The sequence below is a fragment of the Rhineura floridana genome, chromosome 3 (genome assembly GCF_030035675.1).
Source record: "Rhineura floridana isolate rRhiFlo1 chromosome 3, rRhiFlo1.hap2, whole genome shotgun sequence".
Lineage (NCBI taxonomy): Eukaryota > Metazoa > Chordata > Lepidosauria > Squamata > Rhineuridae > Rhineura > Rhineura floridana.
This window is the reverse complement of record NC_084482.1, coordinates 112,368,701-112,391,450: the sequence shown is the minus strand read 5'-3', so window position 1 is coordinate 112,391,450 and position 22,750 is coordinate 112,368,701. Positions and strand designations below refer to the sequence as shown.

At 42.6% G+C, this 22,750-nt stretch overlaps 2 protein-coding genes across 14 annotated transcripts in view; both read right to left on the bottom strand.

The window, feature by feature from the left end:
- MYOZ3 (myozenin 3) overlaps window positions 1-6,344 on the bottom strand; it is a 77,456-nt gene extending 71,112 nt beyond the window's left edge. For 3 of the 12 annotated variants that reach the window (XM_061617392.1, XM_061617393.1, XM_061617395.1), the window contains exon 1: window positions 6,086-6,340. The gene's annotated coding sequence lies outside the window, so the exon portion shown is untranslated. Of the gene's footprint in view, window positions 1-6,085 lie in introns of all 12 variants that reach the window. The other 9 variants (XR_009761424.1, XM_061617396.1, XM_061617389.1 and 6 more) reach the window with 7 other exon arrangements.
- A 6,962-nt stretch (window positions 6,345-13,306) lies between these two features.
- SYNPO (synaptopodin) overlaps window positions 13,307-22,750 on the bottom strand; it is a 101,458-nt gene continuing 92,014 nt past the window's right edge. For both annotated transcript variants that reach the window (XM_061617406.1, XM_061617407.1), the window contains one exon: window positions 13,307-21,139. In XM_061617406.1, the coding sequence (XP_061473390.1) occupies window positions 20,123-21,139 (1,017 nt within the window). In that variant the 3' untranslated portion in view covers window positions 13,307-20,122. The remainder of the gene's footprint in view (window positions 21,140-22,750) is intronic.

Here is a 22,750-nt window from a genome sequence, read left to right as displayed (position 1 = left end):
AAAATATTTTCATGTGATAAAAAAGTGCAAGCGAATGAGATCTATACTGGCTTTCTAGGTTGTAGGAATGTGCAGCTATTCATGTTTCATCCATTTTTAGAAGCAACACACTCATTTGGCTTGCTCACTTCCATACCATGTCCTTTTTATTCAGTTAATCTAAAACAAATTATGAAGAATGGAGTTCAAAGCTCTAGAGAAAACTGAACTTTGCTCTTGGGAGGAGAGGAAGCTAGTTGTCTGTGGGCCTCTTGTCTCCCCCACTTTTCTGGCACCCATTGGGGAAGGACAGTAGCTCAGTGGTAGAGCATCTGCTCTGCAAGCAGAAGATCTCAGGTTCAATTCCTGACATCTTCAGATAGGACTAGGAATGCCTGTCTGAAACCCTGGAAAGTTGTTGTCAGTGAGTGTAGACAATACTGAGTTAGATGGACCAATGGCCTGACTCAGTATAAGGCAGCTTCCTATATTCCTATTCATTTTGTGACCTAAACAGATCTTGGCTTTCTACTGGCTTGGAATAGGGGTTGAGGTGGATTTGTAACCATGTAACTGTAATAATAAGTTTGCCATACCATGTCCTCTTCTTAAGAACATAAGAAGAGCCTGCTGGATCAGGCCAGTGGCCCATCTAGTCCAGCATCCTGTTCTCACGGTGGCCAGCCAGATGCCCAAGGAAAGCCCCCAAGTGGGACCAGAGCGCAAAGAGCACTCTCCACCCCCGTGGTTTCCAGCAACTGGTAATCAGAAGCATACTGCGCCCAAGTATAGAGGCACAGCATAGCCATCAAGGCTAGTAACCATTGATAGCCTTATGCGCCATCAATGTGCTTAATTCTCTTTTAAAGCCCTCCAGGTCAATGACCATCACTGCCTCTTGTGGGAGTGAATTCCATAGTTTAACTATGCACTGCGTGAAGTGCTTTCTTTTGTCTGTCCTGCATCTTCCAGCATTCAGCTTCATTGGATATCCACGAGTTCTAGTTTTATGAGAGAGGGAGAAAAAATTTTCTCTAGCCACTTTCTCCACGCCATGAATAATTTTATTCACTTTTATCATGTCACCTCTTACTCACCTTTTCTCAAAACTAAATGCTAAACCTATCTCATAGGGGAGTCGCTCCATCCCCTTGATAATTTTGGTTGCCCTCTTGACTTCCGGGAAGGGTGACTTAGCCTGTGCCTGCTTTTGAGACGGGCTCCTGCCTCAAAAGAAGCTTATTCAGATATATCAGTCAGTTTTTTCTTTTTTTTTTGACTGATTAAACTTCTCCCGGGTAGGGAGAAACGAAGAGATTAACCTCAAAGCCTATTTTTGTTGGGACGACCAGATCTCATTAATTTATGGGACGAGGTCCAGCCGACGAAGGTGGAACGGATTTTTAACAGCAAGCTCTATCTGATAAAGCGAACGTTCACCTTATCTTCTAAGAGAGAACGCACTAACAGGCAAGCACCCTTCTTTCTATATTTTTCTTTTACTTGACTTAAATTGTTGCTGTTTAAAAGAGATTTGCCAGATTGATCAGTTTTTGACATCTCACTGGGGAGCCATAACTTCTCTCTGCTACGCACTAATTAATAGCTTATCTCTGTTTTTGTTGCAAAAAGCTGTCCTGGATTTGCATTCTAAAGATATACACAGAAGAGGGATTTCTATTCCAGATTTTTATTTTGAAAAATATTATACTGTTTTGAGACTACTCTCTTTTTGGTCTATTTTATTTTGACGAATCTGTTTCTTGACGATTGCCATTAATTGTTTCGATCCTGGGAACTGCATTTTGTTTACTTAACTATTGGAGAGATAAGGCTGTCTGCTCTGTTTATACTGTGATGTCACCAAGTTTGGAGTATTAACCCAATTGTTGCTGAAATAAGAAGTGGTTTTCCTATATTTTTCTTTTAAAATGGCAATTAAGAAAGTGGCTGAAAATCTGGAAATAACTATGTTTCAGAAAATAATGGATGAGATTGAGATAATGAAAATTGAATTGAGTAAAATGAAGCAGGAGATTAAAGATATAAGGGTCCCTGTGAGAGAGGTGACCCTGGAAGGGGTCCCTGTGAGAGAGGAGACCCCGGAGATTGGAACAGGGGTCCCTGTGAGAGAGGTGACCCTGGAGACTGGAATAGGGGTCCCTGTGAGAGAGGAGATCCCGGAGATTGGAACCAACGTGGAACAGGAACAAGATTTGGAGTCTATGGACTTTAGAAATAAAATCTATTGTTTGGAACTCAATGTTATCTCTGAAGAAATGAATGAAGATTCTAGAGATAAAGTTATCAATGGCATGGATAATCTTCTGGACTGGAATGATGTGATGGAGCCCAATATAGAGAAAATCTATGGAATTAACTGCAGCCATGTGACAATGGAAAAACTTTTAAGAGATGACCCAGTGTATTTTGAAAAAAAGAACAGAGATATGATTTTACAGCAGTATTTCAGCAACCTATTCAGAATGGATGGCAAGAAAATATTTGGGATAGAGGTAATCCCCATCAGACTCTTACTATATGACTATGGTTTTGACAGCAAGATTATTATGGAATACTGATAATGGAAGATTGGATATTGAAATTACTGGACTTAACAAGACTACTGAAGATGGAAGATGGAAAATGGAACTAATAGAGATAATAGAACAATGGCTACTGAAATTATTGAACCAAACAGATTCTGATGTGATGGATTAATTGAAATGTTTATTTTGACTATGGTTATGACAATAAGATTATCATAATTAGTAATGAGATGGATTAATCGATATGCTTATCTGGAAAAAAAAATTGATAGATATATTTCTTAAAGAATTGAAACCTCTCTTTGACTTTTTGTGGAAAGAATAAAGTAATGTTTATGAGATTTGATGATTAAGTAAGATAACTACTGGAGGAAAGTGATTTTATAATATGACTTAAGAGACAGGATTGTTATATATTATAGACTTATAACTGATTTGATCTTTGACAAATGGGAAGTCAATATTTTACTCTTTATTTTTTATTTTTGTTTTTTTTTTTCTTTTTTTCTTTTTGTTTAACTATTTTTGATTTTGTTTTTTGTCTTTGAATGTTTTATGATTTTGTCTTGTATGTTTTATGAAAATCTGAATAAAAATTATTGAAAAAAAAAAAAGATAATTTTGGTTGCCCTCTTCTGAACCTTTTCCAACTCTGCAATATCCTTTTTGAGGCGAGGTGAACAGAACTGTACACAGTATTCCAAATGCAGCCATACCATAGATTTATATATCAGCATTATGATATATCGGCAGTTTTATTTTCAATACCTTTTCTAATGTTCTCTAGCATGGAAGTTGCCTTTTTCACAGCCACCACCCACGGGGTCAACATCTTTGTCAAGCTATCCACTATGACCCCAAGGTCTCATTCCTGCTCAGTCACCACCACTTCAGACCCCATGAATGTATATGTAAAATTAAGGTTTTTCACTCCAGTATCCATAACTTTACACCTTTCTTGCCTCTCCTCTTGGTTCCAGAACTAAAGTGCAATTAACAGTTAAATTAATTTGACCTGTATCTATCCTGGGCAATAAAAAGAGTCTTGCTTTATAATGACCTTTGGTTGTAAACAAATACACTTGAGGAGAAAAAAGATAAGCTTGAGGTCAAGCTGAATGGAGCAGTTTACACTCAGAAAGGTCCAGCTTTTCTGTCCTATGGTTTGTGTAGGGCTGTGTTCCTGCTTCCCTAAATCAGCAGCAACTATTTTAAGTTAGTGACCTGGGAGGATTGGGAGATGTAACCCTGATCCTTGAACTGAGACAGAGGCAGGCAGGGATTTTTGACATGGTGATCTCACTGACGTTGGAGGCAGACAAGAGTGCTTAATCCTGAGATTACAAAGGCACAAATGGCACTAGAGGTTAAGCCCTGCATGCACAAAAATGGCAGATCGCAAACATTATGGCGCTGAGTTTGGTTTTACAAGGAATGAGGCTGCAATCCTAACCCTGTTTACCTGGGGGTAAGCCCCACTGAATTCAATAGGAGTTACTATTGGTACAGTTAGGCTTGTGCTGTGCAAGGTGTCATCAATTATACACCCACTTCAGCTGGCATCGTTCTGCAAACATGCCTCTGATGTAAACTGATATGCTCTGGAGGGAGGGGAGCCTATTCCTACCATTGCAGCATGGTTTTTAAAAAATGCTTATAGATTAGCTCCAAACCAGGCTTCTCGGACGCTGAGTTTGTGCCATGTATATTCACTAGGTAGCCAATGAGTCAGAATTCAGGGTGGAAATGCAACTGCCATCGCTGCCATGGAATCATGCTCTTGTTTCCTTATGAAATGCTTCCATCACCAGTTCTCTGCCCTTATCTTTTGATCCATCTGACAATGACAATGCCTCATGTACCTAACATAATCAGCCTAGACTTTTGCAATGGGGTCCCGGGTAAGTGAGCACAGCATTGCCAATAACATGCTGACAGTTTCAGCTTTATCTCGCATCTGCTCACATTCCAACTATTATTTAGACATATTAGCCATTTGAATTCATTCAGTCTTCTACATTGCTGCATCTAAAAATGTGATGTTGAATCCAAACAAACAATTGATGGCAGTAGGAAATCGATCTATGTTTGAGAATCTAAGGAATGTGTGGGCAATGGTGGCTGGGTGAGAGAATATACTTCCCCTTGCAGCTCCAGGCTTTGTGGTATAATCTCCGTCTTTCATGTCCCAATTCAGGCAGAGTCTCTTGTTTGGCTGGAGCACGTTACATTTTGCCCAAAATTAAAGAGCCACAGTTCTTTAGTAAATGTCAGTGCCTCTGCCTCCCAAAGACCTTCAACAGGAACCTTTTTAACCAACCTCTGTTACTTACTGCCACAAGACAGTCCGAAGGGTACACACCATGACACCTGAGGCCAGCATGAGTAACTGGAAAACTAATTAGCACTTAGCTGACTGAGCTAATGTTACAGAGCCAAGAGAGCTCTGCATTTCATGGCTTGAAAAGATCACCAGCTTGAATCAAGAGCTCATTTCCCTTCTTTTTCTCTGTGGGGGCACTCAGCATTCTTCCATGGTATTTGAAGTAATTTTGTGTTGTAGCTAGGAGAGGGAACTCACTGGACAACCTTTTCCCCTGCTTGAAAATTGCTGGGGGACTTGGTGGGGACCAGGCAATGATTCCCCCCCCTGCCTGTTGTATGAAACGTAATGCACTGTTGCAAGACGCTTAGGATTTTTAATTGCACTTTTATTGCTTCTTTTATGGATTTTGTTGTATGACAATTTGAATTCCACAGAATTCAAATGGTAAGTGTTCTTTACAGAAACACTGCATACCACCTGAATGAAGCTTGTGGACCACTGGTGGTCCACAGAGCACATTTTGGGAACCTCTGGTATATAGTATTTCAATGCCAGAAGTCATTTTCTTTTATAGACTGAGCAAACAGCTATCACGCTCTGAGCTGAGTGCTAATATTTTCTCCCTTGTCCTTTTGGACTTTAGGTTGGGCTGTCTAGCCATTGCAAAGAGCGTTCCCTATACGGGAACACTGAACGGCCACCAAGCCTTCCTTTTCCCCTCTTCACTTCAGTGTTCCGAGCTGTCCTCCGGTCTAAGTGACCTCACAGACAGCAATCCTTTTGAGCTTTACTCAATCTTGCACACTCTCTTCCTTTGAATTTGGGCTATTTGCTACCCCTTGTGTGTCCTTGGGGAAGGAGCGCTCTCACTCACAGTGCCACAGTTGTATCAGAGAGACTTCACATGGCACTATAAAACAGGCACAACGCCCCTTCATGCGGCAGGGCTGGATTTGACATCAAATGCATACTCTCTGCTGCCAAATCTTTCCCCCATGACCAGCTGCTGGAATATCTCCTGCTTATAAAAGTCCCAAATTTCAACTCTACAAGGGTCTCTCTTATGCAAGATACACCGGTTGAGTAGCCTGATCCTCGATAATATCCATATTATATAAGCAATTAGAAGACATTGTCGAGAGTACCAACATTTTCCTTTAATGTTTTCTCATAGCAGCCTCTCCCTTAGTTTGAACTACCCCTTGAAGCAAGATATAAGATTCCCCCATACCTGCTTGAGCCCTTCCTTAGACTGCAAAGCCTTGTTGTGAAGTCCTGAGATGGCAGGCACTTCCCAGGTGAGGATTAGAGCCCAGTTTTGGTTTCCTCGGCACCTTTTCTCACCCAAGAGATTCTCTGCGTTGGTGCTTTCCAGCTGTCCCAGGTCTTGCCCCCTGGTGTCTTTTTTGATCCCCTGCAGCTGAGATTACAAGACCTTAATCTATGTTACATCAGAAATTTATTTCTGGCTGAGGAAAGGGGCATGGTCTGAGCAAACTCTTGGCGAGCTGAACTAGCGGCGAGTGGCGAAAGCAAAATGATGCATGCAGATAAGATATAAGCAAGGCTGCCACTTTTCAGCTGACCACTGTCTATCTGCGCCTTTTAATGCCTGCTGTGCATTAAAAGTGATCACATTGATGTCAGCCCCCAACTGCACTATACATTAATGAAAGCAATATTATACCACTCTAAACAAAGCATCCTGGGAACTGTTATTTGTTAAGCATGCTGAGAATTGTTAGGAGACCCCTATTCCCCTCACAGAGCCACAATTCTCAGAGTTCCCTGGGACGTGGAATTGATTGTGAAGCAGGTGCAAGCTGTATCCTCCCCACAATGGGAATAAAACAATGGTTTATGGGTGACAACAGGCCACAACTTTATTGATTGGAGCAAGTAAGAAGGGTTGGCATGGCAGTAAGCCAAGCAGTTGGAACCCAACAAGCACTTGGGAATCGCCTTTGGGAGTTGGCTAGCATTAGACCCAGGGCGGGCACAGGCCAACCACCCGTGATCCTGCTGGCCAGCCAGTGGTTGTGGTACTGATCTGGATGATGCCCAGAGCCTCCCAAACTAGGGGCATGGCCAGCAAGTGCCCCATTTTTTGTTTAGGCAAGCCTACAGAGGCAGGTAGAAGCTATTGTATTTTTTATCTGTTTTTAACTCATTGTTGGTGTTATTATTTTGAATGTTTTTAAATATCTGTCTGTTTTTGCCAATAATTTTATTTGTTTTGTTTATTGTTTTAATTCCTTCTGTAAACCGCTTTGAGGTTTTTTACAATCAAGCAGTATATAAATGTTGTAAATAAAATACATAAATACATTTTGGTGTCACTGTGGCCCTTGGGTCTCTTTCCACTTTTAGGAACAAAGGAATCTACTTTACACAGTACCGACTCAGGCCTTTTGATACCATCTACCTCAGTACTGATCACATGGACTAACATTGGCTCTCCAGGATTCCAGGCAATAGTCTCTTCCAGAAATTGAATTTTGGACCTTTACATGAAAAGCATGTGCCCTGCCAATGAGCTACAGCCCTTCCGTTGCTTAAAAAAGTATCTTTTAAAATTGTTTTTTTCAATTCAGTAATGAATGCACAGCATACCTAGGGCAGATCCACATCATTCATTTAAAGCACATTAAACACACATTTGAAGCACATGAATCCCAACACAGAATCATGGGAACTGTGGTTTGTTAAGGGTAGTGGGAACAATAACTGTGAGGGGGAAACTACACTTCCCAAGATTCTTTAGGGAAAGTCATCCACTTCAAATGAAAGTTGGATGTGCTTTAAATGTATTGTGTGGATCTTCTTAATAAACTTTGCCTGCATGTAAATCGTTTTAATTAATTTTTTTAAATGGAAATGAGCTATAAAGTTTACTAGGTGACCATGGGCTACTCAGCATCTCTCAGACTAATCTGCCCCTCAGGATAAAAACAACAGAGGATAACTATGACCACCAAAGGAAGAAGGGCACACTTAAAATGTAGAGGAAATAATAATTTACAACCATAGTGTGAAATCAAATACTTATCGGGACATAGTATGTCAAAATATTTATATAAGCATGACTGTCAAAGATGTTTGTAATTTACACAACCAGTGAAGATATTTGTAGTGCAATTCTATGATTGTTTACTCAGAAGCAAGTCCCAATGTATTCAATGGGACTTACTCAAACAGGGAAGCGTGCACAGAACTGCAGCCTCAAGTGATAAGGAACATTCACCCAACCCAAAATTCAGAATCATGCCACTTTAAGCTGTTTTGCAACTGTTTATACTTTTTATGGTTGTTGGATTTTAAAGGGATTTATTTCTTGTTGTGAGCTGCCTTGGTTTCCAATAGGCAATCCTACCTCACAGGGTTGTTAGGAAGACTTCATATATACACACACACACACACACTTTTTACACTTTGAACTCTCGATTCTCTCTGATTGTCGTGTGTATTGCCATGAAAATTTAGAGGGTTGTTAAACAAGCATTTCTGAGTTTAGGACTATATGTTTTATAAGGTTTTGTTTTGAAATGAACTTATGGGAAGCATCAGAATGGCATGGAGGGTATTTTCAATTTAACATTGCGGAATGCGAAAAATCCATGCTGACTATAGTATACAGCCACTCTTGTGGCTGTATAATCTCAGTGTTCAGTAGAGCTATTGTGCTATAAATAAACTGCTGAACACATTTACAAAGTGAGTGCCAAATGGTTGTCCTAAATGCCAGCTTGACACCCCACCCCATGGAGTGAGAAAAATGCAAAATGCAGAGCAACATTATCTCTCTGTGGATATCAGGGAGTGAAAGTTGGACCACTATCTCTATTTCAATATTGAACTCCAGATCAATCCCTTCGCCCTTTTCCAAGTGGCCCAGTAAATATATAGAATACATTACAGTGTATTTCCATTGAGGTCTGTGATACTGGAATGAAAGTTGGTTCAGGACACAATTTTATATTTCATGTTCAAATCCAACTTCCATCACAGCACCCGTTTTCAACAGGGCCAGCAAGGCATATGTTGTGTTTTACTATGGTTGCCATCTTGTGGTCACTTTTCCTGACTGCATTCTCAGAGAAAGAGGCTTTAATGCATACTTTAATTGGTATCTGCAACATTGCAGGACTTATGTAGCCTTAATATCTCTCCTACACAGGTCGGTCTGAAATGCATCTGGGGCTGACATTCATCTACTGGCTTTACTGGCTTTAGCAGCATCTGAAGTTGCTGACATGCTAGAGTTATTATTATTATTATTAGAGTTAAGCAGGGAAATCCTTTCTAGTTACAAAGGTGAACTTAGGGAACGCCATACTGAGCTGCTGATAAAACACACTGCCCGGGTCAATTTAAAAAATGGGGGGAATGCACCCTAGTGACACCTATGCTAAGTCCATGTGACCAAATATGTGAATACTGGCTGCCAGTTAGCTACGGGCTAGGTTCAAAGTGCTGATATTGGTGTGCAAAGCCCTATACAGCTGGGACCCAGGATACATAAAAGATCATCCCACCCACTACAGACCCTACCCAACCCAACCCATCCCACAGATACCATCCTATCAGGATATTAGAATCAGGCCTTTAGTGTGGCAGCACCTATCCTTTGGAACTCCCTCCCACTGCATACCAGACAGACAGCTTCTCTGTCATCTTTTCAGTGCCTGCTGAAGACATTCCTCTTTCCACAATAATAATAATAATAAATTTTATTTTTCAGTCGCCTATCTGTCCGGGTTAGGGACACTCTAGGCGACGAACAACAAGAATAAAACAATACATATATATATAATAACATCATCAATTTTAAAATTAAAAACCATCCTTTAATTCATTGTAACATAAATTACTCTGTCTCAATCTTGTAGGCCTGCCTGAACAGCCAGGTCTTCAAGGCTCGGCGATAGCTGGACAAGGAGGGAGCATGTCTGAGATCAAAAGGGAGGGAGTTCCAGAGAGTGGGGGCCACAACAGAGAATGCCCTCTCTCTGGTCCGCACCAGCCTTCCACATCCTTATCCCAGTTGGTATCTATTTTAGATTTGAATTTATTCTATGTGCTATCGTTGTTTTAGACTGTTTTAGTATTTATGATTGTTTTTATATATGTAGCTGTTTTTACATATGTTATTATATTGTAAATCCCTTCAGGGTGCCTCATGGGAAGCAATTCATAAATGAAATACAATAATAAACGTAACAATAACAACACTCAAATGCTACTCTGTTTCGTATGGCCTCCCTTGGCAAATTATCTAATTACCTAACCATGCAGCCTTGAATTGCATCCACTGTTTTTCAGTCACTTTCATTTTTAAACGTTCATTTCTTTCATTTTTCTTTTAGTTGCATTTGCTTCATTTTTATCCATTATTGATTCATTCATTTCAGTTTTCACTCATTTTTGTATGTTCCACTGATTTAAAGGGAGACCCTTACAAATATATGCTGCATGTAACTTAATTTTTCAGATATTCTACTATTTGGCATGGCATTTGACCTGACAAATTTCATACAGCTTAATAAAAAGGGGTGAAGAACCTCTTCAACCAATGGCAATAAAAATTGCCATTGTAAAGGCAGTTAGGAAAGGGCACACATTCAATAATCTTCCCGTTGTTTTTAGGGGTAGACTGACCTGCATTTCTCCTACGTTTAGCTTCTATGTTTGAAAATCTATTGGCATGACACTTTCAGGCATTCTGCTCCTCCTCCAAAGGATCAGACTTTTCAATTTTCAGATAGATAGGACGAAGGATCCCCTATCTAAGCTAAATGCAGCTTTCCAAACTGTCCATTTCACTGCACTGCTCTTCTCCTGTACCTGCTATTTTTCTGTAACTTGTAGAGGTTCTTCTAATCATAGCTTTCCAGCCTGGCAATTTCACTGCTCCATCTCTTCCTCTACTCCCCTACTCCCTAGGCTGATGGCCTGGTAAAAAAAAGAGGACACAGTTCCTACATGCTTAATAGGCAATGTCATGCAAGTTACACCTACTGAAATTCCATTTTCTACACAACTACTAAAAGTTCAGCAGCCCTCTTTTTCACCTGGCTACCCTATCCCTCCCAGTGACCTTCTTGTAAATCAGGTGGCAGGAACCTTTGGCCCTCCAGATATTGTTGAACTACAATTCCCATCACCAATGGTCATTGGCCACACTTGCTGGGATTGATCAGAGTTGTACTTCAGCAACATCTGGAGGGTGAGAGGTTCTTCACCCCGTTGCAAACCAGAGGTGGCTAATCCCTGACCTAGAGGTCTGATCCAGTCTCGAAGCAATTTTTTTCTAGGCTCCAAGACCAGACTGAGTCTGGCAGTGGCAGCAGAAATAATTTGTGACAGCAGTGCTGGGGTAGACTGAGAGGTTGAAACCCCTCTGCCCAGCCTAATGATCAGATAAGGATGCAAATCACCCCCTCCCCACTCATCAGCTTGATCACATGTTGAGCAGGGAGGAGACAATAATCTACCCTTCTCAGCAGATCAGCTTGTAACTGCTGAGGAGCAGGGACTGTGTGTGCCTAATATGTGTGTCCTGTAGGTGTATTTCCTATGTGTTCCCATCCTGGGAACTGTGAGCTACAATTCCCAGAGCTACAATTCCCAGCACCCTTAAGAAACTACAGTTCCCAGGATTCTTTGTGTGTGTGTGTGTGTAAATGTCCTTTCAATGTGATTTAAATATTTGGTGCGTACGCAGCGACAGTCTCTGCATAAGATTCAGATGGCAGGGCATGAAGAGCAGTGTTTTTGGTGATTGCTTCTTCCCTTCCAGAAGACTTTTAGCCTGAATCCCTTTTGGAAGTATTGTAAAGGAAATAGTTTGAACTGGGTTTGGGGGCTTGGTTTAAATCAGAAAAGGGTGTGGCAATTTCAATGATATTTTAACACAACGTTTATTGTGTTTTGGTTGAGGAACGGGGACAGATTGCTTTTGTTACCTGCCCTGAGCCTTTGGGATGGAAAGGGCTACGAGCCTAAATAAATAAACTGAATGAAGAACAAACACACAAGCATCTTTGCCGCAACAGAGTCTTTTTTTAACTTGTGATTTCCCTCAGTGAGGTATGTTCCTACAGTTTCCCAGTGCTACTATTTTCATTTCCAACAGCTATTTCTTTTGTCAGGTGACTACCATCTGAGGAGTTTCAGCCTGAAAAGATTATTCCGCTTCCCTGCAGTTGTTGCTGTTGCTATTATTGTCATTATTATTACATTTGTATCCCACCTTTCCTCCCAAGAGCTCGAGATGGTGTGCACAGTGAGATAGGTTAGGCTGAGAGATGGTGACTATCTCAAGGCCACCCTGAAAGCTTAATGGCCAAGTGGAGATTTGAATCCTGCTGGGGTACCAGGTTCTAGTGCAACACTCTAAGCCCCATACCATGCTGCTTGCATATGCAAATGAACCCGTGGAGATCACATGCAAACATTGATGGAGGGAAGGGTCTTTCCTCATAGCTGATAGTTTGCTTCCAAAATGACACAATATAACCAGACTGTGTGGGCTAATTTCATATTTATTTTGGAGCTTGTTATGCAGAGGTGTGGCACAGTGCTAATGCAAAGAGCATCTGGTGAAGATACAGCAAGCCCAGTGTGTTCTTGGTTATCCAAGTTCAGGATGAAGATGTCCCACAAGCCAAGAAGTCACGTCTCGCCCAAGAGGCCCCTTAGTGAGACAAGGATTAATGAACAACATCATTCTGCTTGGGCAGCTCTTCTGTGTTTCTGTTGAATTGAGCTGCCAGCTCCAACCATGGCAGTGTATTATGTCTGGAATAAGAATACATCCTTCCTCTTGTTCATTCTTTTCTGGGAGAAATGCCCAGGGAAGCAGCAATATAATAGAACTTGCATATCTGCTTTGCATACAAATTGCTTGTAAATTGGGAAACAGTTGTGCTCATGAGAACTTTGGAATAAATCCCTATCTGGGATCTTTCATGAATAGGGAAGTCAAGGTTTCTGTTGTGAAACTGAGTCTAGATGTGTGCAAGGAGACCTAACCTCTCATTTAGAAGCATGGGATAGGGATGGGCAAAAATTCTACTGAATTAGGATTTAGCACTGGATTTTTCAATGGTCCGTATACTCTCCATTTTGTGGAGCGATCCTGTTTGCTCCAAAATTCAGTGGCTTTCCCCTGGCATCGGATTACCCCCCCTCAAATATATCCTTCTTTTCTCTCAAATATATTGTCACTCACAGCACAGCACAGCTGTACAAGCCTCTCTATGCCACCTCCCTCCATTCAAATAATCCAAGCTCCAAGTGAGGAGGAAGCAAGCCAAGCATAACAGCAATTAAAAAGCAAGCTTAGAGAGTGTCTAGAGCAGCCTTTCCCAACCAGTGTGCCTCCAGATGTTGTTGGACCACAACTCCCATCAGCCTCAGCCAGTATTGCCAATGGCTGAGGCTGATGGGAGTTGTGGTCCAACAACATCTGGAGGCACAGCGGTTGGGAAAGGCTGGTCTAGAGAGTCCTTGACATGAGCAAGCCTCTCTAGGCTTGCCTTATTATCTCTGTAGTGTTAATCTGTTAAATGATTAAAAGGCAAGGCTAGAGAGTCTCGTCCATGTTAAGGACTCCCTAGGTCTGCCGAGGAGGAGGTGGGGACGGGGCCACTGAAAGCTGCTTTCCTCCTTTCCTTTCCAAAAGGAAACAGCCAGTCACTGCTTGCTAACATGAAACTGACCAGCCTCAGTGGAAGCTGCTTTCCTTTATTGATAGTAATATCAATATTAACATTGATATTTTGGGGAGAAAAAAAATCAGATTGATAAAAGCAACATAGCAGACAAAGAATGAACATGAATCAATACCACCTGTCAGGCCAATGGAATACTTTCAAAGCAGCACCGGCTAATGGACTCCATCCCTAGCATGGGAGTTAGGGATTAATAAATTTAGGCTCTATGCTTACCTCTTCTACTGAATTCAGTGGGGCTTACTTCTGAGTAGCTGTGCAAAGGTGTATGCTGTTCAATATTTGCATATTCAATATGTCCCCAATTCAGCTTGCTTTGTAACTTACATGAGGGGCATGTTGCTGTGTAATAATGCACGTCTTATAACTGACTGATCATATAATGGAAAATAATCATAGATAAATTATTTTCATAACAGACCTGTTTGCTTGCACTGAGTGAGCAAATAGAAAATGATGCTGTGCACATTATCTTGCAGAGTGGACATTGCAGGTCATACATTATTTCAGAAGTCATTGTTACTATTTACATATACATGTATCTGAATACATAAGAGAAATTTTACACTGTTGCTATTTTGAAAAACAAACTTTTTTTTTACAAAGCTTTTTAAAAGCCCAAAAATGAACAATAGAGAGAAAAATCCTGTTCAACAAAAATCAATCTTCAACTTGATTTAGCTGGAATATTTGTATTGTAAAAAAGGGGATAATCATGCTACTGAATCTGAGTACCTGGAGCTTGACAATACACTTAAGACATCATTAGGGATAGTGTAGAATATTCATAAAATCGGATTTGGTATCAAATTCTGGGATAATCCAAAGTTTGTCTCATTGTCGAACAGGCTCCCACTCTTTGCATGCATTCGCAGCTCTTAGCAACACCATAATATTTTTTTAAAAAAATCTGTGGCAAGAATTATGTATTACCTAATTATTTTTGTAAACTGCTGCTGCTGTATACATTAAGGAATAGTGGAGAAAATTATGTAATTTTTCAGAAAAAAATAAAAAAAGGGAGAATCAGGAATTGTGATAACTAGTGGAACACAATTTATAGCGAATAGGAACTGGCAGCCCATTTGACAAATTGAAAAATGGAACAGAAACAGATAGCAAACTCAATCCCTAGACATCATAGTTTATTATCATACTGGAATAAGGTTTGATCAATGCAATCACACTAGGGCAGCCACCGCCAACGTGGTGCCCTCCAGATGTTTTGGATTGTAATTCCCACCATCCCAGACCATTGGCCATGGCAGCTGGGGCTGATGGGTGATGTAGTCCAAAATATCTGGAGTACACCAGGTTGGGGAAGGCTGCACTAGGAGATACTGAAAGGAGGACTCTGTATTTCATTCTTGCTTTCACTTCCACTTACATTAATACCTTGTAGATCATACTTCACCTTCTTGGGCCTTGGCTGTTATAGCATTTTCTGAGATCATGTGGTATCATCCCATGGAGAGGTAAAGGCTTCTCATAGAATTGGGATTAGCAAGCAGCAGAAGAGCAACAGAATGGAGCTCACTAGGTTTTCCAAGGAGGGACAAAGGTCAGCTTAGATGAGACCACTCTTTGATCTGATGACCACCTTGCCCTCCCCCCTCTTGGCCAATTTGCACACATCAGGACTACTTGCAGACATCTGGCACACAAACATCAGCTCTGTGCTTCCTCAGTGACAGGAGGCATCACGTTCACATGATAAAACTGGAGACAGGAGTAGGAACTGTGAAGTCAGGGACAAGAGGTACAAGCAGCTGCCTTTAAATCTCTTTCTCCACCTATCTGCAGGAGAGCTTTAGCCTTTCTTTAAACGCAACTTAGCACTGCTTCAAAGATTGCTTAGGAGGCCACCGATTCTTAACAGGGCTTAGGCCTGGAGAGAGAGCTCTCAAAGGCTATACTGGGAACCACAGATATAACACATTTCATCCATCAAATTTAACTCTTTCTTTTAAAAAATCCATTCTAGGGGAAAGCAGAAGCTTTTGTCTCTGGAAAGTACAGGGATATGCCGGTACATGTTTTGCACTTCATGTTTGCAATTCCCTCATCTTTAAACTGCAAGAAGCAATGTGTTTTAGAGGCTGCTGGCTGCCTGCACGGCTCAGGGAACAACAGGAGCCCTGTAGAGAGTCTTGACATCTTTTAAACCTTCTCCCAGATCAGTGCCTCTCTCACACACACTCAACGACATGCAACGTTTCCTTCCACTAACTAACCAAGAATTTCTTCCCAGAAGATAAGGGGAAGAGCTGTCTCTCTGCCACAGTGTTCTCTTTGTGAAAAGCTCAACCAACTGGTGTTACAATCATGCTTGGCTTTCTCTTAGGGCTTCTTCAAACATCCTTTTTATTGCACATTCACGATGCTTTGTATTCTTGACACTTGTGGGACAGTCACATGTGATCCCACTTTCAATACTGTTGTGCCTGCAAAAGTTCTTGGGCAGCCACACTGGCTAGTCACTTCCAATCAGTGCATATTCTGTAACTTCCTGCTGGAGTCCCATGACTTTTTATACCACAAGTGTTCTGCTTTCATTGTGCTATAGCAATAATGCGCATTGGGAAAGCATCACAGAACAAACTAAAAGCAGAAGGAACCCACCACTAATGCATTATTATTGTGTTAAGAAAGATCATGTGTCAGAATACACCCACAATAAAACACCAGTCTGGAGGGCCCTTAGGCACGTTTTTCTACCACACTCTCAGGAGTGGAAAATCTTGTCATTGATATAATGAGCCTCTAGAGGGCACCATCAACCTTCTCCCCATCCTCATTTTGCCATTTCTTCTCCAAAGCAGAGAGCTCTAGCTGAGAATAGCATCTGATGTATCCATGAGCTCCCTGCCTGTGGGACTGAAATTTATCACTTAGGCCAATCAGTCACAGCAACAGAAGCCTCAGTGTGTGATCTAATGCGGGATCTAATATTCTTTTCGCACTTGCCATTTCTCCAGTGAAACCAGAGAAGCAGCAAAGTATCCGTTTAACCTCTAAGCCCAGGGAACCCAGCAGCTGCCAGGGAAGCAAACGTTTTGTAGCACTGGCTGTTCTTACCGCTATCTGTGCTGTCAAGGCAGAACTCGGGTCCCTGCGGTAGCAGAATCTTTGCTTTCGCTTCACTCTCCATGAGCCTCTACTGTTGCTGACTACAGCAAATGGCATCATCAGGCTCAAATGCTGGGTTGAGAGGCTGCCAAACATGAGTATCAGGGGCAGTGGAGAGTAATAGGTTAACAGGGAGTCACTCAAGGCTAGGGATGGAAATATCTGTCTGTTTCAGTCCTCTCAGTTTCTCATTTTTCCAATATTAAATTCAGTTCTCTACATTTTTGCAGCAATCTGCGATTTTTTTTTTTTAAATCCTCATGAAAATTCTCCCCCATTTTAGTGTGGATTTTTCCAAATAAACACATTTTTTGTAGGCAGTTTTGACAAAGGTACACATTTTTGCAAGCGATTTCTGATCATTTCATGCCTTTTTGCATGTTATTTTCACTCATATATTCATTTTTATGCACACTTTCCCCTAATATATGCATTTTTGTAAATATTGTTTAGTTGGCAAACTGCATCTCAAAATTTTAATAAATGCGAATTTCGAAGGATGGCTGTGTTTCGATTCCCATATTGTTTCAGAAATTGTGAATTTGATAAATTCTGCTTGAAATGTGAACTGAATTGAAATTCTCACCCATCCCAAGGCTGAGATCTGTACATCCTTCCCTGAAAAGACCAAATTCCATTGGTGGATTCCCTTAGTAATACGTGTGGGAACACCTGAACTACATAAGAACATAAAGAGAGCCTTGCTAGGTCAGGCCAGTGGCCCATGTAGTCCATCATCCTAGTCTCATAGTGGCCAAGCGGATGCTCACGGGAAACCTGAAAGCAGGACCTGAGTGTAACAGCACTCTCTCCACTTGGGGTTCCCAGCAATCGGTATTCAGAGGCATACTGCCTCCGACAGTAGAGACAGAGCATAGCCATCACGGCTAGTAGCCACTGGCAGCCTTACAAACTGAACCAAGTCTCATGTTTCAGCAAGGTTGTGGATATAAACAATCCAAATCTTGCCAGTTTCCCTTTTCTCTGTGATATCGTTTCTACCTGGTGCTTGTGATCTCCAGATGACTCCAGTAATGGTGGTGCACTGTACCCTGCTTCTCCTTGACCCCCAAAATGGGAGCCTTTGAATAGGTAGCCTGCTGTGAATCTGCACTGCTAAAGCAATAAAAGGACAGCAATGTCAGTGCCATGTGATAAGATTGGCTGTCTTGCCTTGGCATGCTTCCAAGGAACCCACGGCTTGAAGCATCCCCTGCCTGCTCTCCCACATAAGCCGTGCATGACCAGAAGAAAACAAAGATGGGGACCTTGCTTACTCATTTCTGGCTTGCCTTAAATTGAGACAGAATGCATGTTCTTCTTTTTAAAGGTTGCAGGGATAAAAATAAAGGATGACTGCTGCAGAACTAAAAGCAAGTGGGGAAAACACCTGATACGGCCCCAGCCAATGCCAAGCAGCGTATCGCCTATATGGCACCGCATCACACAATACCCACAGGAAAGAGAGAAACCGGCTGGAAGTAGGTAGCCATTGATAGGGGGCCTTGCCAGGTAGCATAAAATAGGAAAGTCCATTTATTGGGCCCTTCATCATGATGGTAAATGGGAAAAACCATAGCAAAGAAGCAAAGGTGTCTCCGGCAGGAGTCCAATAAGCAAATTCCAGCTCCAAGCGGTTTTGACTTTTTTACTGCACAGGTGGCATTCCCCTGACTTTGGGAGATATGTGGCAAGGAGGCTCCCCGTTTATTTATTGTTGCCCAGTGATTCAGAAATATGCCCTGCCACCTTGTGATCCTTATGGCAGGTGGATTGGGAACATGCACCCATTTACAAGGCCATTTGCTGCATCCATCCTCTTTTCTAGAACCAGATCAGGAGGAACCTAACTAAAAGGTTCTCCTTCTCGTGACTTGTCTTCTTTTTCCTGCCTCACATTGGATTCCTTGCACACTCTTCAAAACCAGGCAGACATCAATCTCTTCATTTTGCTGTCATGAAAAAGATAACGGATTGGGGTGGTGGGAGTAACCAGTAGGCTGTCCATCCTGCAAGTCCTTGATCAATACATGGGGGCCCGGCATCTCCTCCCAGCCCCTTAAGGAGATCTGTAGTCCAGGGGGAAATGCTTATGGCCCTCCCCATCTTAAAGGATTCATATTCTCACCTGTGCTTGAGTCGACACTCTCTCAGAACTCTCACAGGAACACCTCCATGCAGACAGGTCCCTTGCCTGACCCTCATTAGGGCAAGTTTCATAGCACAAATGTGTGGGTTGGTCTTTCCCCCCCTGTCAAAGAGGATGTTTACCAGGCTGGCACTGACTTGTGTGTATTAGCCTCAATATAGTCTTGCTGAGGACATGTGGTGTTTATCATCCTCTCTTCAAATGCTGGGCCAATAATTATTTCTCTGTAGGAAGAGTTCTAGATTGATTGATTGATTTGACATAGATAGCATTCTGGAGATTTGAGTCCAGGACCATCATATTTATACTGTTGTCTGATTTTGGGTTGTGTGTTTCCCCTTTGCCCTTTCCTGGACTGAGCAGCTATCCCACCACTGTGGGATATTCCATACCCCCCATCCCAGGATACAGGGATAGTGTCCTAATGCAGATCTCCAGCATCCTCAGTTCTAGGGTGTCTCCCGCAGAGGGAGAGAAGGGTGCCATGAGGCTATCTTCTTTGGGTTCACATGGATTTGGGTAAAGCCAGGCCTCATCTTGGATGGAAAAGGTACATTAGACAGATCAGCCAGTAGGGATAACTGCTGAGTGGACTTCTTGCCCATTGTTCCCCACTTTCTCCTCAGCCTCTCAGGCAATTGGAATGGAGACTGACTTGACTTGTGACTCTGACCCCTATCAGAGTAGAGGAAAAACAGTAAGAGCTATAGTGGAAGGCAGGCCTCTCCTCCTGCTCTCTCGCTGACAGACTGCTGGGGATTATGCTGCAAGCTGTGTGTGTGTGTGCATGTGATTGTCCTCCTCCCACAGGATGTTACAGAGTGACAACAAAAGCAGTCAAAACCTCATCGGCCTCCTTTGAGCAAGCAAGTCACCAGTGGCTCCAGTCCAGCAGCAAAGATAGCTGAATCAAAGCTTGTGAAAGCCAAATACACATGTAAATGCAGTGGGGATGGGGACTAAAGGGGATCCTACGGAAATCGGGCATGTTGGGGTAGAACCTCAGCTACGTTTCCCTTGGTTTTAGAGTACCTCTGCCTTGAAAAGTCTTTCCCACAAACAAATAGGCTCTGGCTTCTTGTTCGAAATCTCCAGAAAGTGGCAGGCTTACGGTGAAGGTGTTACATCTGCGCAGGCCCAGTTCCTTCCTCTTGATGCTTAACTAGATTGGTCGGATTAGGTGGCTGTAGGTCCGCGTATATGTTTTGGCGACAGACTTCACAACTTCTTTCTTGGTCGCGTCTGCTACCAACGTTTAGGAGGTACAGGGTGCTTCTGCAGGAAGGCTACCCCTCTTCAGCCTCAGGCTTCCATTCCAGCCCCGTGGACAAATGTTGAAGCTGCGGATGCTGGGTGACTTGATGCCAGAGTCTTCAGAGTCGAGGGACACATCTGAGTTGGTGGGTGACATGGAAGCACAGCACTTCACCGGAGAATGTGCTCCTACCACAGGAGACGGCAAAGGGCTTTTGATGACTGGGGAAGAGGTGCCTAGATTCTTAGGACAGATACATGATGATTTTCTGGTTGTAGTTGCTGGGGGTGCGAAGATCCTGTGACTATCCAAGATGGTAGCTTTTGGAGACTGCAAGGGATCCCTGTGGGCTACAGAATGGGTGCCTGTTGTTCTTGGGCCATTATTGGATGTGGCTGCATTGTAGAGCGATGCTCCAGTGCTGGCAGGCATTGTGAAGTACTTGTTCCCATTCACCCGTGCTGCTTTTGGAGACTGCAGTGGGCTTTTATAGGTTGGAGACTGGCTGCCTAGTAACCTGGGGCTGTTGTTTGAAGGTACACTGATCTGTAGCGGTGCAGTGCTGACAGGGAGGGAGACATGCCTGTAGCCGTCCACCCTTGTTGGCCTAGGAGATGGCAGAGGGCTTGGGGAATGGTTACCCATGCTCTTAGGGCTACCACCTGAGGAAGCGGCAGGGGGAGTGAAGGGCCTGAAGCTCTCTATCGTCACGGCTTTGGGAGAAGAGCTCTTCCTTTTGGCAGCATTTATGATGTTTCTGGCCAGTAGCGCCTGCATCTGCCGGCTCGACTTGGGGTCAGTCTCCTGCCGAAATGGGGACAGAGATCTTTCACTCCATGATGGAGACATGGGTGGAGGAGGCGGGGTCATGACACTGGCTACTCGAAAGGCCTCCATAAGCCCATCCTCAGGCTCTGGAGTTTGGGCTGGGCTCACCCAACCATCCAAACTGCTAGGCTGTCGTCGCAGCAGTCGTGGAGTCCACGTCGGGGAAGCAGGGAGGGACATCTTTCTTTCCTGTAAGGGGAACAGAGATGAAGTCAGTGTCCTGTCCCATTGACATCCTTCAGGCTAAGTTTATACATGGAAGGACATATTATTTGGCAGTCTCAAATGGTCACTGTAAGAGGAAGTATGGGTCCAGAAAGCAGGATCTGTGAATTCCTTGCCCAGCTATATCAGTTTTTCTGTGGATGACCTTGGGAAAGACACATGACCTCATGGAATTATCAGTTCTCCATGAGTTCAGTGAATAAAATATCCTGCTGACATTGTTGTCAGAGTGCTGTATTCATATCTGAGAACTAATCTGAAAAATCTGGAAAACACTAGATGGAGAGAGAGAAAGAGATCCCAGAAATATGTCAAACAACTTTCAGTCAGGCACAGGAAAGTTCCTAGTGCAAATGTTGTATTTCCATTCTGGAACCAGTGACAGTGCCATACCTCTATGGCTCCCATTTAATGCTATGTCCCGCCCAAGCATTTTATACCTGTTTTCTGATTGCTTAACTAGCTATAGAATATGTTATTTGATTATTTTAAAACCACCAGTTCCCTTTAAACTGGAAGTCTACGGTGGCCAACATTCACACACACACACATACCACACACACACACCACATGGGCAACAATAGGAGTGTTCAGGTCCTATCTCTCCCTGCATATTAGCAACAAGTCCTGGAATGGATTGGTCTGTGTGATTAACCCAGGGCATTCTGAAATATTTACTTGGATCAAGAAATGGATTTCCCAGAAGAGTTTCCATCAAAAAAAAGCCTGCATATTTGTGGTATGTGCCATCCGATTCTGCTACAGCCATTTGCCCAAGGGAAAAGACTAACCAATAAACCTGGGCATCATGACACACACGAGTGCAGGCATGGACATTCTTCACTGACATCAGTGAAAGAGAATACACATTTGAAGAGCTCACATAGAAAGTACATCGATAAAAGTATCACACTATCAATGATTTCAAAGCAATTAAAAAAAAGAATCAGAAAAGAAGAAGAATGAATCAGAAACCAGGCACAGAGAGTTGCTACTTCAAAATTCTCCCCGCAAAGATAGAGAATATCAGAGACAATAATTAATCCAATGGCAAATTTGATTATTGCAGAAATTGAGGCCATCCCTAGTTAGTAATAGACACACTAGAAGTGGCCCAAATTTGTAAGGGCTTCAAGATTAGAGAAAAGGGAGGGAGGGAGGGAGAAACTGCCAGAGGTTGTATAAGGAGATGTGTGCTGTGCAACCAAATTCCCTGCCTAGCCTTAATATATGTGCTACATGTTGTCAACGAGGCTGTGACACTAAGCAAATGGTCTGAGACTACTCTATTGGCTACAGTGCAATTTGGCTTGCTGCAAGCTGACAATGCACAAGGATAGCCATTCATATAGAACGTCTCTAGGCATAATTGCTCCAGTTAGTTCTATGGGTACCAGTGCTGATCCAGTTTGGCATATGGACCCAGATCAGGAAAAGTGACATTCATTACTGAGTATGTTGTAATCCTTCTCATCTGTGTTTAAGAATGGCACCTGGTGTTTCTAGGAAATGAGTAGTATGAAGGGGCTGGAGTATGTGATCCTTTTGAGGAACGATGATGCCGCGGTTATTTAG